Source organism: Taurulus bubalis (genome assembly GCF_910589615.1).
Source record: "Taurulus bubalis genome assembly, chromosome: 15".
NCBI classification, from domain to species: domain Eukaryota; kingdom Metazoa; phylum Chordata; class Actinopteri; order Perciformes; family Cottidae; genus Taurulus; species Taurulus bubalis.
The window spans coordinates 17,229,475-17,242,581 of record NC_136603.1 but is presented as its reverse complement, the minus strand read 5'-3'; the positions used below and the strand labels follow the sequence as shown (position 1 = coordinate 17,242,581).

At 43.6% G+C, this 13,107-nt stretch overlaps 2 protein-coding genes across 2 annotated transcripts; one reads left to right on the top strand and one right to left on the bottom strand.

The window, feature by feature from the left end:
- Window positions 1-1,968: 1,968 nt before the first annotated feature.
- On the bottom strand, window positions 1,969-4,319 carry mstnb (myostatin b; the record flags this gene model as incomplete). Its single annotated transcript, XM_079230780.1, has 3 exons — window positions 1,969-2,349; window positions 3,243-3,613; window positions 3,941-4,319. The coding sequence occupies 3 exons, from the start codon at window positions 4,317-4,319 to the stop codon at window positions 1,969-1,971; spliced, it is 1,131 nt and encodes a 376-aa protein (XP_079086906.1).
- Window positions 4,320-7,989: 3,670 nt separating this feature from the next.
- On the top strand, window positions 7,990-8,265 carry akap19 (A-kinase anchoring protein 19; the record flags this gene model as incomplete). Its single annotated transcript, XM_079230614.1, has 1 exon — window positions 7,990-8,265. One exon carries the CDS (start codon window positions 7,990-7,992, stop codon window positions 8,263-8,265), a length of 276 nt encoding a protein of 91 aa, XP_079086740.1.
- Between the last annotated feature and the right edge of the window lie 4,842 nt (window positions 8,266-13,107).

Here is a 13,107-nt window from a genome sequence, read left to right as displayed (position 1 = left end):
CACATCCTCTCATTAGACAGCAATACTTTCAACATCCCTTCACTGGAGGAAGAAAAAAAGAAAAAGCTAAATCAGGGAAATTGGGCTGAATTACGCTCACAATAAAACAGGCTTATGGTGATGGGATTGTGCAAGTGTAGTCAGGTAGACAGTGTGCGTGTTGTCATTACTTTTATTTCCATGCACACACGCCAATGCACCCGGTGCACGCACTCGCACATCGCCTGTGTAATCGGTTTACAACATGAAGATTCTGAGTGTGAAACGGTGCTGCGATGTCCAGGTTCAGGACGTCGTGTTGTGAGACTGAAACATCAAGTTTGGATATGATCTGAGTCACCAAGTCATCTCTGAAGCCACCGATACTGTTTTATGGTTGCAAGTGGTCATTTCATGTTGTGTTTGATTTAGAAAGGTAATGTTAGAAGACATTGTGTCTTTCACGTATTCCAGGAATTTATATGACTCTGAATATAACTTAAATGAGACGATATAGACTCAAAGCTCAGATTTATGGAAAATGAGCACCTGCTTCTCGTGAAGTGCAGTTTGTAGGACATACTGTCAAAATACAAAATACTCAAAGAAACAAAACTCAACAAACAAGCTAGAAACTTTATTTGTGAAAACAAGTATATAGAGTTGCTGCATTACATCATGTATCTTGCTAGATTGTGGTTTTATACATTTACCAACAGGTGGTTTAGAAAGGCAACTCCTAATGGAAACAATGGCATATGTATACAATACAAATTAGCAAACATATCAAAATCAGTTTTTACAACTTTTGTAGCAACCAATTCTTTCTATTGGTGTGCCATAGTGCAAACTGTGTTGTTTGTAGACAGAGTTTAAGCATGATCTCAACATTCATATATCTCGACAATCCATTTTCTCTGTCTTAAACACATTTATTTATTTTCCTTTATAGGCTGCATTCACTGTGCCTTCAGTTCAAGTCCTTCTGTCCAGTCATGTGAATTTACAATCAGAATAATTCAAGTGTATCGGGCAGGGTCCAGGGTCAGGCTGTTTTGTAGGATAGTGAAGATTATGTCTGAACAAGAGTGCTCCTGGTCGGGTATGTTGCTGCATGTATGTATGTAGAGTACATGAAAACGTGTCAAAAGCTAAAGTGGTATTTCACCCTGGTGGAACATTTTTTTGTCAATAGGATCTCAGGACCGACCAACCACCACGTCACCGCCAAAGTTTCGGATTTCATTCCCAAAATGAGAACTTAAAGTTTGATGCAATACAAGAAAGATAATGCCTTGCGTTTAATCTTCCAAAATAGTGATGCAATTCAAATAATATAGGAGTGACTAAGGGTTTGCCGTGTAGCCAGTTTTCATCTTTTTATCAACTCCTCAGACCCTATGTGCACCAAAACATGTTCTACCGGTGTGTCTCCAGTTGTGTTTTTCAAAGCCCTCTCAAAAAGTCCTTGAGGATTCCTGGTTTCACTCTGAAAACATAACTTGAAAAATTGTTATCACAAACACATATGTAATAGTTTTTATGTTGGCTACAAGTGAAGTGGAGTGGAGGAGATGGCGTATGAGTATAATCTGTTGGCATGTGTGTATAAATGGACTGCAAAGAACACAGATACAGGGGAAAAACAGTTTTGGGATAACTTTGATCATTTCTGTCTACATTCCCTCCAAGGTCCGGCTTGTGTGTGAATGTGTGTACGTATGTTTCTGCATCCATCTGACTTCAAGTCTCTATGGCTAAGATTTCACTGGAGGAAAGAAAAGTAAGAGCTATGCCGGTTGTGAAAGCGCTGCCCTGCGGGAAGGTCGGGCGGTTTGTGGCCTCTACTCTGGTTCTACTGCACCGCGTTCTGCAGAAAGCATTGGAACTGGTGGATTGGTTGTGTTAAAAAGTTTGAAGTTGGAGGACGGATGAAGCCACAGCCCCTCCGTCCTCCCCTCTCCCTCTCGCCGAGCTCTCCGTCCAAACTCAAGAGCATCCACAGCGGTCCACCACCATGGAAGGGATCTTCCCGTAGATGATCTGCTCTTTTCGGTTAAAGTAGAGCATGTTGATGGGCGACATCTTGGTGGGAGTGCAGCAGGGACCGGCGCTCCCTCTGGGGTTGGCCTTGTTCACCAGGTGGGTGTGCGGATACTTCTGCAAGTGCATGTACTCACACTCCCCGGAGCAATAGTTGGCCTTGTAGCGCTTTGGAGCAATAATCCAGTCCCAACCAAAGTCTTCAAAGTCCACAGTGAGCGGGTAGCGGCAGCACCGGGACTCCAGAGAGTTCTCGTCACAGTCCAGGCCCGAGTCTCTCCTGGCACGCCTGGGGCCCTCTGAGATTTTCACCTCCATGAACGGTTGCTGCAACGACAAGGCGCGTGTGAGTACTTTGGAAATAGCCGGTTTGCAAAAGGAGGCAGATGACAGCATTCTTCCTGCATTTTATAATCTGGCGCCCTCGACCCTCTGGCAGCTGGTTCTCAAACATGGCACGATAATATTATGAAACTTTGAGTTTTAAAGAAATGAAATCATCCGACGGTTGGTTAACCACAGCCGTCTAGGTATTCTAATTGCCTCGGAGCCCGCGCCAGTATTTGAGGCGTACGATAAGTGTTTGTCATTGATAGCTCTGTGTGTGTGTGTGTGTGTGTGTGTGTGTGTGTGTGTGTGTGTGTGTGTGTGTGTGTGTGTGTGTGTGTGTGTGCAGTCAATTACTCTGATTTGCACAGTCACACAGAATACTTTAAGGAATGTGGGGCAGGTGACTTTTATGTAATCAAGCGATAAAATTTGAGGTTATTGTGGACTGGGCATTCGTCCAAATGCAGGTGTGCGCCTGCATGGAGTCTGTGTTGATTAACAGCTTTCAAAAGTCCTAAATCTTGATTCCCTCCTCCAGCAGTGAAATGCATGAATGTTTAACCACCTGCTGACTCTACAAAGCCTCTATATGTGCAGCCTAAAGTAAAACCTCAGGACGACACAACAGAAAAAAAACAATAATGCATTGGACTTTTAGAAATGAGTTTTGTTTCATGCAGGATTGTCCAACGATGTAATATTAATAATCCTATTAATTATGACAGAGGCCCAGATACAATGAGCTGATTCTGCTGCTGTAGCAGTAAACAGCTCTGCCCTGCGACCAACACTCCTCACTTCTTTACTGATGTGACAAACTGCTCGTGATCACGTGTAGAAAAACTTGATCATACGGTTTCAATGTAACGTAAAATAAGAGTTCATCTCACCAGTCCTTCCTCTCCGGGCTCTGTGGAGGTCACGGCCAAGTCATTTCCCCTCGAATCGAAGGCGTTAATCTCGATGCCCCAGTTGGTCTCCGGCTGCCGCAGCCACACAGTCAACACTTGTTTGACGTCTATACTTTGCCAAGAGCTGACCCCGGCATTCACGTCGATCTTCAGGGAGCGGATGCGTATGTGCCTGCTCCCGTCTGTGACCGGCATCAGGCGGGAGATTTGCAGGAACACAGTGGTCGCCTCGTCCGACGGGCGCAGATTCACCCATAGCTGAGCTCGGAGGATGCGATTGGCTTGGAACTTTTGAGTAAAAGAGAAAAGGCAGCACTTTGGTTCCCCGTCCGCTTGGACGATGGACTCGGCTGAAGAGAGACAAGAGAGAGAGAGAAAGGGGTTAATGGCCATGTGCGGGTCAAATTTACAGAAATAAATACACTGGTGGAAAGAAGCATTCTGACTCTGAGAGTGGACTAATACAGTTTAGTCTTCCAAACTGCACCGACCCATATATAATTATACATCTTGGTAATGCTGGTATATGCATATCCAATATCGAAACCTGGTAAAGCTACGTGTTGCCCAAATAAAGATCTTCCGTGCGCTCCGTCCCGTGCGTAAAACCTCTTCTGGAGACGTCTGGCGGTCTCTCCTTCTCATCATGCGAAAAACAAAGCGAAATAAAGACTTACGTGCAGTGGCCATCATCATGATCGTCTCCGTGGTGGCATGCTCATCGTCTTCCTCCATAACCACATCCTTGTTGTCGTCTCCCAGCACGTCGTACTGGTCGAGAAGCTGCTGCAGCGGCGGCGCTTTGGGCAGGAGCTGCTTCACGATATCTCGGCTGATGTTAGGAGCTTCTTTCATTCGCAGTTTGCTCAAAATCTGAGATTTGATCGCATTTAGCCGCATGGTTTTAATCTGCTGCCGGACCTCGCAGGTAGCGCACTGCTCCGTGTCTTCTGGGCTGGAGGCGGAGGGCTGCTGGTGCGTCTCTTGGTCACTCAAAACTACTGGACCCAAAGCAATCAGCAAGCTAAGATACAGCACAGTCTGAGACAGATGCATTGTCTCTAAGGTGTGCAGTTCGGTTTAAAAAGATCCCTTGGTGTGTGCTGGACCTGCTGCGCGACTGCACTGGGTTTGGATTAATGTCGCACTCTGATAGGCATCATACTTTATTAGCGCACACCTTTTTATACTCCAACTTTAGCCTCTTTTGTGTCGTCAAAAACTATGATTGGCTGGACAGGCAACAATGAGTTTTCACCGACTGACATGACAACTTTTTTTCGTTGTCAAACCATAAAGGGATGGAGACTGTGGGCATGTCCTTAACGTGTCCACGGATGAATAAATCCACTTTTCTTACAGTGATTGCGCAAAGAAGAGCTTCTGGATTTGCACGTGATCTCCGTCACCTCAGCACCTTATGCAGGCTCTTTGGCATCAGTTGTTTGCAGTTCTTTTTCATTTCACGTGATCTCACATTTGTACTGTGTGTCCCTGCATGTACAATATCCAGATTGATGCATTATGTGGATATATTCTTTTTATGATACATGTTCGTAATCCTGGCTGAAACCAAGTTATGCCTGGTGTGATAATACAGTTTGACTCGACTTTATGAGCGCAGCAAATTAACATATCACAACAGAATAGCATATCTGCAGCATATTATGAAAGAAAGGACACAAAAAAAGATGCATTTTAAATCTACGTTTTTGTCAAATTTGCACGTTTAACTTCGAATAGTCTTTGATGGCAGGTACATAATTGGTGGAGCCTGGTTGTCGAAATACTTAATTAAAAATAGGAATTACAATTGTAGCCAGGTCAAGTCTTTCTCGAGGTGAGAGAAGCTGAGTATCGGCACATGTACGATCAAAAATACAAAATAGGCGACAGCGTTCCCCGTACAGGGATACATACAATAAACGGAGAAAATAAAAAATCTGCAAAGATTAATTTAAGAAAGCCATCTGTCCAGGTCTTGTCCAAGTCCTTGTTGGTGAACCCTGGTTGTAGCGCGTGAGAGGACAGCGCCATCGTGTGGTAGATTCACGTCATGCAGACCAGACAGGCCAGCAGCAGTCACATGGTGACCTGCAACAATCTGGTGGTTTGAAATGTAAAATGAGTAAGAGAATAGGTTGAAGAATCAAATGCATTCAGGAAAAGCGACTTTCCAGTCAGCTTGAGAAATATTAGTAACACCTGTCCCTGAACCTAACACGTCATATCATATCACAGAGCCCAGGTGCGTTCAGAGTCCACTCAGCTCTCTGACAGTATGTGGCACCATTTATCAAGTTTGCCACCAAAGACCTCATTCAGGAACTGATACACCTCTAATTATTACTCTCGTCAAATCTGAATTCATAAATTCCACGAAATGCATCTTATAAAGTGGACATTAGCATAGTTCTTAAGGAATAAGAGCATGTGTTGAATGAATAAGGCAACATAGATATCTTGCAAGATAAAAGATAAACTAGCTTTCATACAAAGATATACCCCAATGTAGCTAGTATTAGCCTACTTTAGAAATTGGGATTCTACATAGCTATAAACAAAATAATGCATTGGTATAGAATAATCTACCCAACTATATGAAGTAGTCAAAATAGCTCGGCCTCTTTCACCAGCTACACAATTAAGTTGAAAAAAGTTAAATTCATTAAATCGTAAGTATTTCTACATGGTTCAATGGCTTTCTTTTAGAATTTAGTAATACTGTTGGGCCAATTGCACCTGGGTTGGTTCAAATTACCGTATTTACTCGGTTTGTTTCCAATCTAGATTACTTGGGTGGTTCAATTTATTTACTGTGGTTGTAGTCATCTTAATTCACTTGGATTTGGTCAATTTATCAAACCAAAGTAAATCATGTTGGCCCAACAGAATTGCGTAAGGCTGAAAGAAATACTTTTTGTGATTGAATTAAGTTCATTCAAAGAATAACTTTTTTGTATTAAACATTTAAAACGCTTACAGTGATGAATAATACTCCACTAATATAGGCTAATGTAGTCCATAACAAAAAATGGTCACTTTTACTGAAGTAAAGACTGAGGCAAAGCGCCTGAAGATCACCGTGGTCATTTTTGGCACAGATTTGAATTCGGTGCAGTGTTTCCATGTCGCCGCCAGATGGCGGTGTCGCGCCATCTGGCGGTGCAGAGCCGCTCTCGCTCTCCTCCTGAGCGCCGCTGCAGCTCCGTAGTTGCCGCGCAGTGTCGTTGCACTTAACTCCGTCCAGACATCTGCTTTCGTGTCTGCCGAGGAGCGCCACTCGGCGTCGGACCGGCGTGAAGGCAACAGGGAAACCTCTGCCGTCTGGCCCACCAGTTTGGGATTTTTACCCCCTTTAGATATTATGATTAAATCTGATGCAGAGCCCTTTATTCTGCAGTAAACAAACCTGGAAGCAGCAGCAACATTGGTGATATATATTTTTTTCTTCTTCTTTCTTGCACACAATCAATAACGCGTCAAGTTGAAATCGCTCGGATGCTACTTGAAGAGCAGAGGAGTGGTCATAAGAACCAGTGCGACACCAGATGATGTCCGGATTATTGTTTACTTGATCGACCTTGGGTTATTTCCTCCGTCGTCGGACTATTTTTTGTTGGTATGAAGGAAACCCAGACGCATTTGCCACTCTGTCAAAAGTATGTACAGCTCTAGTCTACAGGATCTCAGCTGTTGTCATATTCATTCTGATCTCATTTCTGCAGAGGTATTTCCATTCATTGAGGTATCAGGTTTATTCCAAATCCCACGTGTCTGTCTGACAGCTAATTGATGCTCTCACATTTTGGTGCACATTAACATTAAGACACCTTCGCCTCTGTTTAATCTCATTAACATAAAACCAGATCTGGCAGATGAATGTTGCATACTGTTCAAATTCCTCTGTGGCCGTGTGCTTTCTGAATGGAGCACATGTTTGTTTCTGTGCACAGGCCCGTAGTGCTAGAAAAGGAGCTGTCACTGTGAATCAGGCTGCGAGGCTCGGTTAGTGGAACAGATGGGAGACACAGGCTTACAACAAAACAGCAGCAGTGCTCTCAAAGCTAGAGACGGACGTGCCTGTGTCATGCCACACAAAATAGGCCGAGGGATTGAGTCATAAAAAAACACTCTGAGTTAGTGGAGGGGGGAGGTGGCTGTGTAACAGTTGACATGCAGAGTGTGAGGTGAGCCACCAGAGGCCTTGACCTCGAGGCCGGGTCACGTAGTCGCCCACAGCAGCTGTGAAAATCCTTTCCTCTTCCCGCCATCTGGTACTTGTAGGCTGCCTGATGGAAATAAAATCTCTAAATATCCCCACTTTTTCTTTCATTTCGCTCTCTCTGCAGCTGAGGAAGCGATGGGTTCCAGCCTCCAGGGGAGCAAGACTGACCGTTTCAGCGCCACCGGATCCACACAGGGATGGGCCTCCTAGCTGGTTGCACCCCAGCGACTTCTAAATCTACCACCCTCTACTTTTGTAACTTTGAGCATCACGCATGTTGGCACTCGGGCATGGATGAGAGGGCGAGCGGATGACAGGATCAGAAAAGCCGACCGCAGCAGAGAGAAGTCGAGGGGGAAGCGAGGAGTTGCTTCTGGGACGTACCGACTGATCACTTACGGAATCAAAATGTCAGAAATCTAACCAAAGACTCTTGCGCCTTTCTGCCACCGCACACCTCCCGAACCTAAAGTAAATCAATGCGACACCCTCGAGAGTATGGGGTGTGTCAAATCCAAGAGGAGCGACTCCGCTGCCCAAAACTCAAACTCCACAGAGAAGGTGGAGCACAAATCCAAGGGAGCGAGGGGCGAGAAGGCCTACTTGGTTCACTCGGAGACGGGCTCGCCGGAGAGCTCCCTTAAGGTCAACCCAGTGCTGCTGGAGTACGCCCAGAAGCTCTCCGAGGAGATCGTGGCCCGGGCCGTGCAGCAGTGGGTGGAGGTAGACCGCCGGTACTGCGACATCCCCTACATTGAATGTGACGTGCCATGACATGAGAAGGGATGTCGCAGTGGAAAGGCAGAGCCAAGTCGAGACTGCCTTGACCTCTATACTGGAGGTTGAACATGGGATTAAACGAGGCCACCTTCATTCAGAAAGAATCCTTCAAGAATCTACCTGCTGCGAGCAGGAATATGAATGAGCTGTCAGTAATTCCGATTTGACCTACTTTTGGATTGGATTATACTTGGATTGAACCTAAAACCCTCCTCCAAAGCGACCAAAGCACTCTGATCCTGTCCACATTCCTGTGATTATCTGTATGAAAGCTGGAGCCGGCAGTGTCTTCAGTTGTCTCATCTGTGTCAGACATTATTTGTCCCCTCAACCAGTAGGTCTTGGCTCTCTGTGGCTGGACCCATAACGCAAAGCAAGAAATCCTATCAGATATTGCCTGGAATTCGAATGTTCCTCCTTGCCAGTGAAAGTCTATCCCAGTCCTTGATGCTGTCCCAGAGCCAAGATTCCGTCCTTTAAGAAGGACGTTATTAATAGATCCCTTAATTTGGTGAAGACTCTCATTTGAAAACCGTCACTCAGACTATCAGGTCAGAAACACACCGAGCTGTCCGGCTCCTTCTGCTCTGACAAAAAGCTCTGCGGGCTGAAGTTCTCCTCTAATGGCCTCCCTGGAGATCCTGTGGTTGAGCTGCAGAGAGGAGCGTCTTCCTCTGCGCTGCTTCTCCCACACTGCCATTAGGTAGCCTCGACCGCAGCCCTCCATCCAGCAGGCAGGAGTCCTCCAAATTAATCCAGGAAACCATGTGCATATGTGATGTATTTCCTACACTCCAGGATTCTGTGTACTCAAGTCACAACGTGGGAACTTTTTACATTGGGACCCGGATCACTGGGGACCTGCTGGCCTCCCGGCCACAAAGAAACCAGGCCGTGAGAGGATTGACACACTTTTCAAAGAGGATTGGGCTTGTGAACAGAACTGGAGTTTAAAACAAAAAAAATAACAACAAAAAAACATGTGGTTTTTGTAAAAATGTTGTCGGGCCTATTTTTTGTCAACATTGTGTTATTGTACAACGCTTAACTGAGACATACTGCCAGGTGCTCTATAGAGGACATACGCACAAATATGCAAACTTCGAAACCTTTACATGTCAATCCAATCTCTCTCTTTGTGTATATATATATATAAATATATATATATATATATACAACTTCTTAAAATAGGGTGGTGCTGGCCACAATGGAGGGCAACGGTACTAACCAGGGGACAGAGTAGATATATTTGGAATAGAGGTTCACAACCGCCAAAGTCCTTAATGAATGTTACTATGAGCCCAACACTGTTTTGTAATGTATGATTTATATCAGAAGGTACATGATAGGTCTGGTCTTTGCTCACTGGACTGAGATGTAGTGTAGCTGCAGATCTGTGCACAGCTACTCTTAATGATGTCATTGGGATTTGCCCAAAATGTAAGTTAGGCTCTCCTAAAAAGCATTGATGACGACACTTACACTGCCATACAAGTATCTGCAGTGATAGCAGCTTTGAATGGTGTTGTAGTTATTACCATGATAATAGGGACCAGTAAGAATACCTTTAACACAAGCCATACGCCAACAGTGGCAGGGTATGTTTCTCTCCACTTGCCTTCTCCCCAGGTTACAACAGTAACAGTGTTTCACTATTGACTGAAAACTACTATTCCATTACCGATGCAATACAGTTGATGTGTAAGTCACATTGCATCGGGCAGTCTGACCAATACAGGGGCCGGTTGCATAAACGTAGTCTAAGACTAGTCTTCGGTTGTCAAGTTAGACCAGTCTAAATAGGCTGATCTGTTGCAAACATATTAGTACTGAATTCATTCGAGAAAGGAAAGTTGTCCACCTCGCCGACTGGCTATTAGTGTGAGGTGAAAGCTTTGGTACTATGGCAACAGTCGGTTAGAAGATCAGTTGGCTAATTATTTCAACTGTTTTTACCCATAACCTTGAACTAATTTCTGTTTGGATTGTTGCAGCATATTCCTGAAATGTTTCTGAACATCTTAAACGGCTCAAACGACCGATGGATTTATTTCCTCCCATGCTTGGCGTGGTGTCGATGTTGCGTCTTATTTCACCCATAATGCCGTGTGTGACATCAGTCACTAACAGCAAAGCTTCATGCAACAGGTGAATTTAAGTTTCTATAACAAGTCTGACTTCATTTTATATGTAAGACAAAGACTAGGTCTATTCTTATGCAACTGGCCTGCTGCTTCAGTGCTGTCTGACATGGTGCCCATTTAAGCGAAGAGCCTAATCAAAAAGCCCTCGTTAACAGCCTCACAGCGCTAAGCTAACAAGCTGTATTGTTTAGCTGAGCTGGGTAATGATTGATCAAAAGGCTGCTGACTTCAGCGAGAGTTCTAGTCAGAAAAGACGTGTATAAAACACCTCCCCACACACGTCACTCTAAAACCAACCCATAAAACATAACTTGCACTAATCTGTGTGCACAGATTAATCTGTGTGCACAGATTAATCTGTTGCGGTCGTCTCCCAAACGTGTTGCGAGCACACTAAAGATTAGAGATGACGTGCAATATTTCTAATTCCTAATCTGACTGCATTTGTTTTGCTTCAGATGAAATGACAAAAGAATTATCTCTCTGTTGTGCAGAACAATGTTTTCTATCAACTATTGGGATTAAAAAGAAAAAGAAAAGGCCTGTTTCCACAGCACACGGCGGTGTAGACAGAATGTTATTTGCTCAGTTCGTGCAATTTAAGATGCACATTTTCTTTACAGTTTTCATGCTGGAAGGAAAATTTATTATTTTATTTTACACGTTGCTTTTAATGATATTGAGAACACCAAATTGTGTGTGCAATCTATTTCTTTGGCAATACATCAAAGATGTTGCCTTAATGTTGATTTCAGACATTACTGTGCATTTTGAATGTGAGAAAAGATTAATTTTTACAAATTGTTGCATCACCTTTGTTTACAAATTCACAAGAGATTTATCTTTGTAACTCTGGCAAAGATCAGGTCTTGTGGTTGTCTCAAAGAAATTTCCCTTCTTTAAAGAGCCATGAAGGGACTTTACCTGCACCAGAAAGAGTTAATCATCTGATCCAGGGTGAACGCCCGTCTTCATTTAAACATCTGTGAAAGGCTACCTTTTGGAAACCGTGATTTGCAGTTGTTTTTTTTGCAGGTCCCCCGATTTAAATAATTGAATGCCAGCATTTTTTTTATAGATGGGAGATGCTGCTAAAACACTTTTTTAAGGCTTTTACTCGTCACAAGAAGGATAAAATCCCGTAGGTGCACGGTACGAATGGCTGTTGTGCCCTTTTGTACGGATTCAATTAGAGATGCCACAAACGATTGTTTTCATTATCAATCGATCTGTGAATTGAATTCTTGATTATCTTTTTTGTCTTTAAAACGTCAATAGTGAAGAATGCTTGTTGAAATTTCCCACAGTTCAAAGTGATTTATTTGTTTTGCTGGTTTTGTCCAACCAACTGTCCAAAACCCAAAGATGTTCACTTTACTATCATACATGACAAAGAAAAGTAGGGCTGTCCTAAACAACCATTTGTTTTGTCGACTGAACGACATTTGATTTAATCGACAAATCTGTAAAACAGAGTTTCTCCACAAAGAGATGACCCGTAGATCAAACACCTGTCAGAGAGCGGCGGTGCTGAAAACAAGATGAGCGAGAGAAACACAAGTAGCCAGATGAGCAGTGACAGAACTCATGTGCACGGACTCACCAGAAAAGTGAGAAATGGTCTCCGGGAAGCAGCTTCGTGAGATGATACATGTCGGCCTGTGGATATAATCATGAATAACTTAAAATGAGTGACTTTTTGCATATTCCTGTAGTACAATATCCATAGAACTTACAAACTGTACATAGAGTATGTGTAAAAACTGATGCCAATAAATCTGATTTATGCCTTCGATCATTCTTGAAATATTTCATGGTTATTTTCTAAACCACAACTCAGAACAACCTCACACAGGTGCCTTTCAACATTATCCATTTAAATCACCTGTCAAACAAGAGAGGCACTTATCCTGCATCCTGTATGAGAGCGGACGCACAGCAGGTTAAAAGTTCAGCTGCATAAAGAACAAACAAGCGCCGGCCATCAGTCACTTGTAAATCCTTTTGTTTGTAAAGCAAATGGCAGCCTAAAAGCACGAGGGGTTTATCTGTGACGCAGACAGAAATACTCAGACTGTTTTCCCACGATTTATGGCAGTTTATTGTCCACAGTATGGAGGTCATCCCGTCTGCTTTGGGCCAGCCTCAGACTGGTGCTCGATGAACACGACACACAGATTACAAGAGGCCGCAATGGAAATGAGATGTGGTTTATTGAGTCAGATGGGGAATGGGAAGCAGGCGGACAAGGATAAAACAGACATGAGGTAAAGGTGTTCCAACTCATAAAAAAACCTGTTCATAAACCTGCTACATGTGTTCTTTATGTGGCGGTACAACAATCAGACCGACAGTTTTGTCATTCATTTGCAGACTGTGGACTCTTAACTTTTGGACAGTTTTGCCAGGCACATAAAATACACACTGATAAAAGAACGGACCGGTTCATTAGCCTTAATGTTTAACCTCTAGATTTCATATCAGAGCAGCAGCTTCGTGCTCTCACGCTGATAACAAGCCGTCTCGACAGGGTGTGGCCCGCGGGCCGTAAGGTGCCCAGGTCTGATGTAGGAGATATATTTATGATATTGGTTCATGTTGTAAATTCAAAATCAGAATGTCAACATGTTTTCCGTATAATTGTAAAAAAATAAATAAAATAAAGTTAATAGTACATTTTTCACTCATTCAT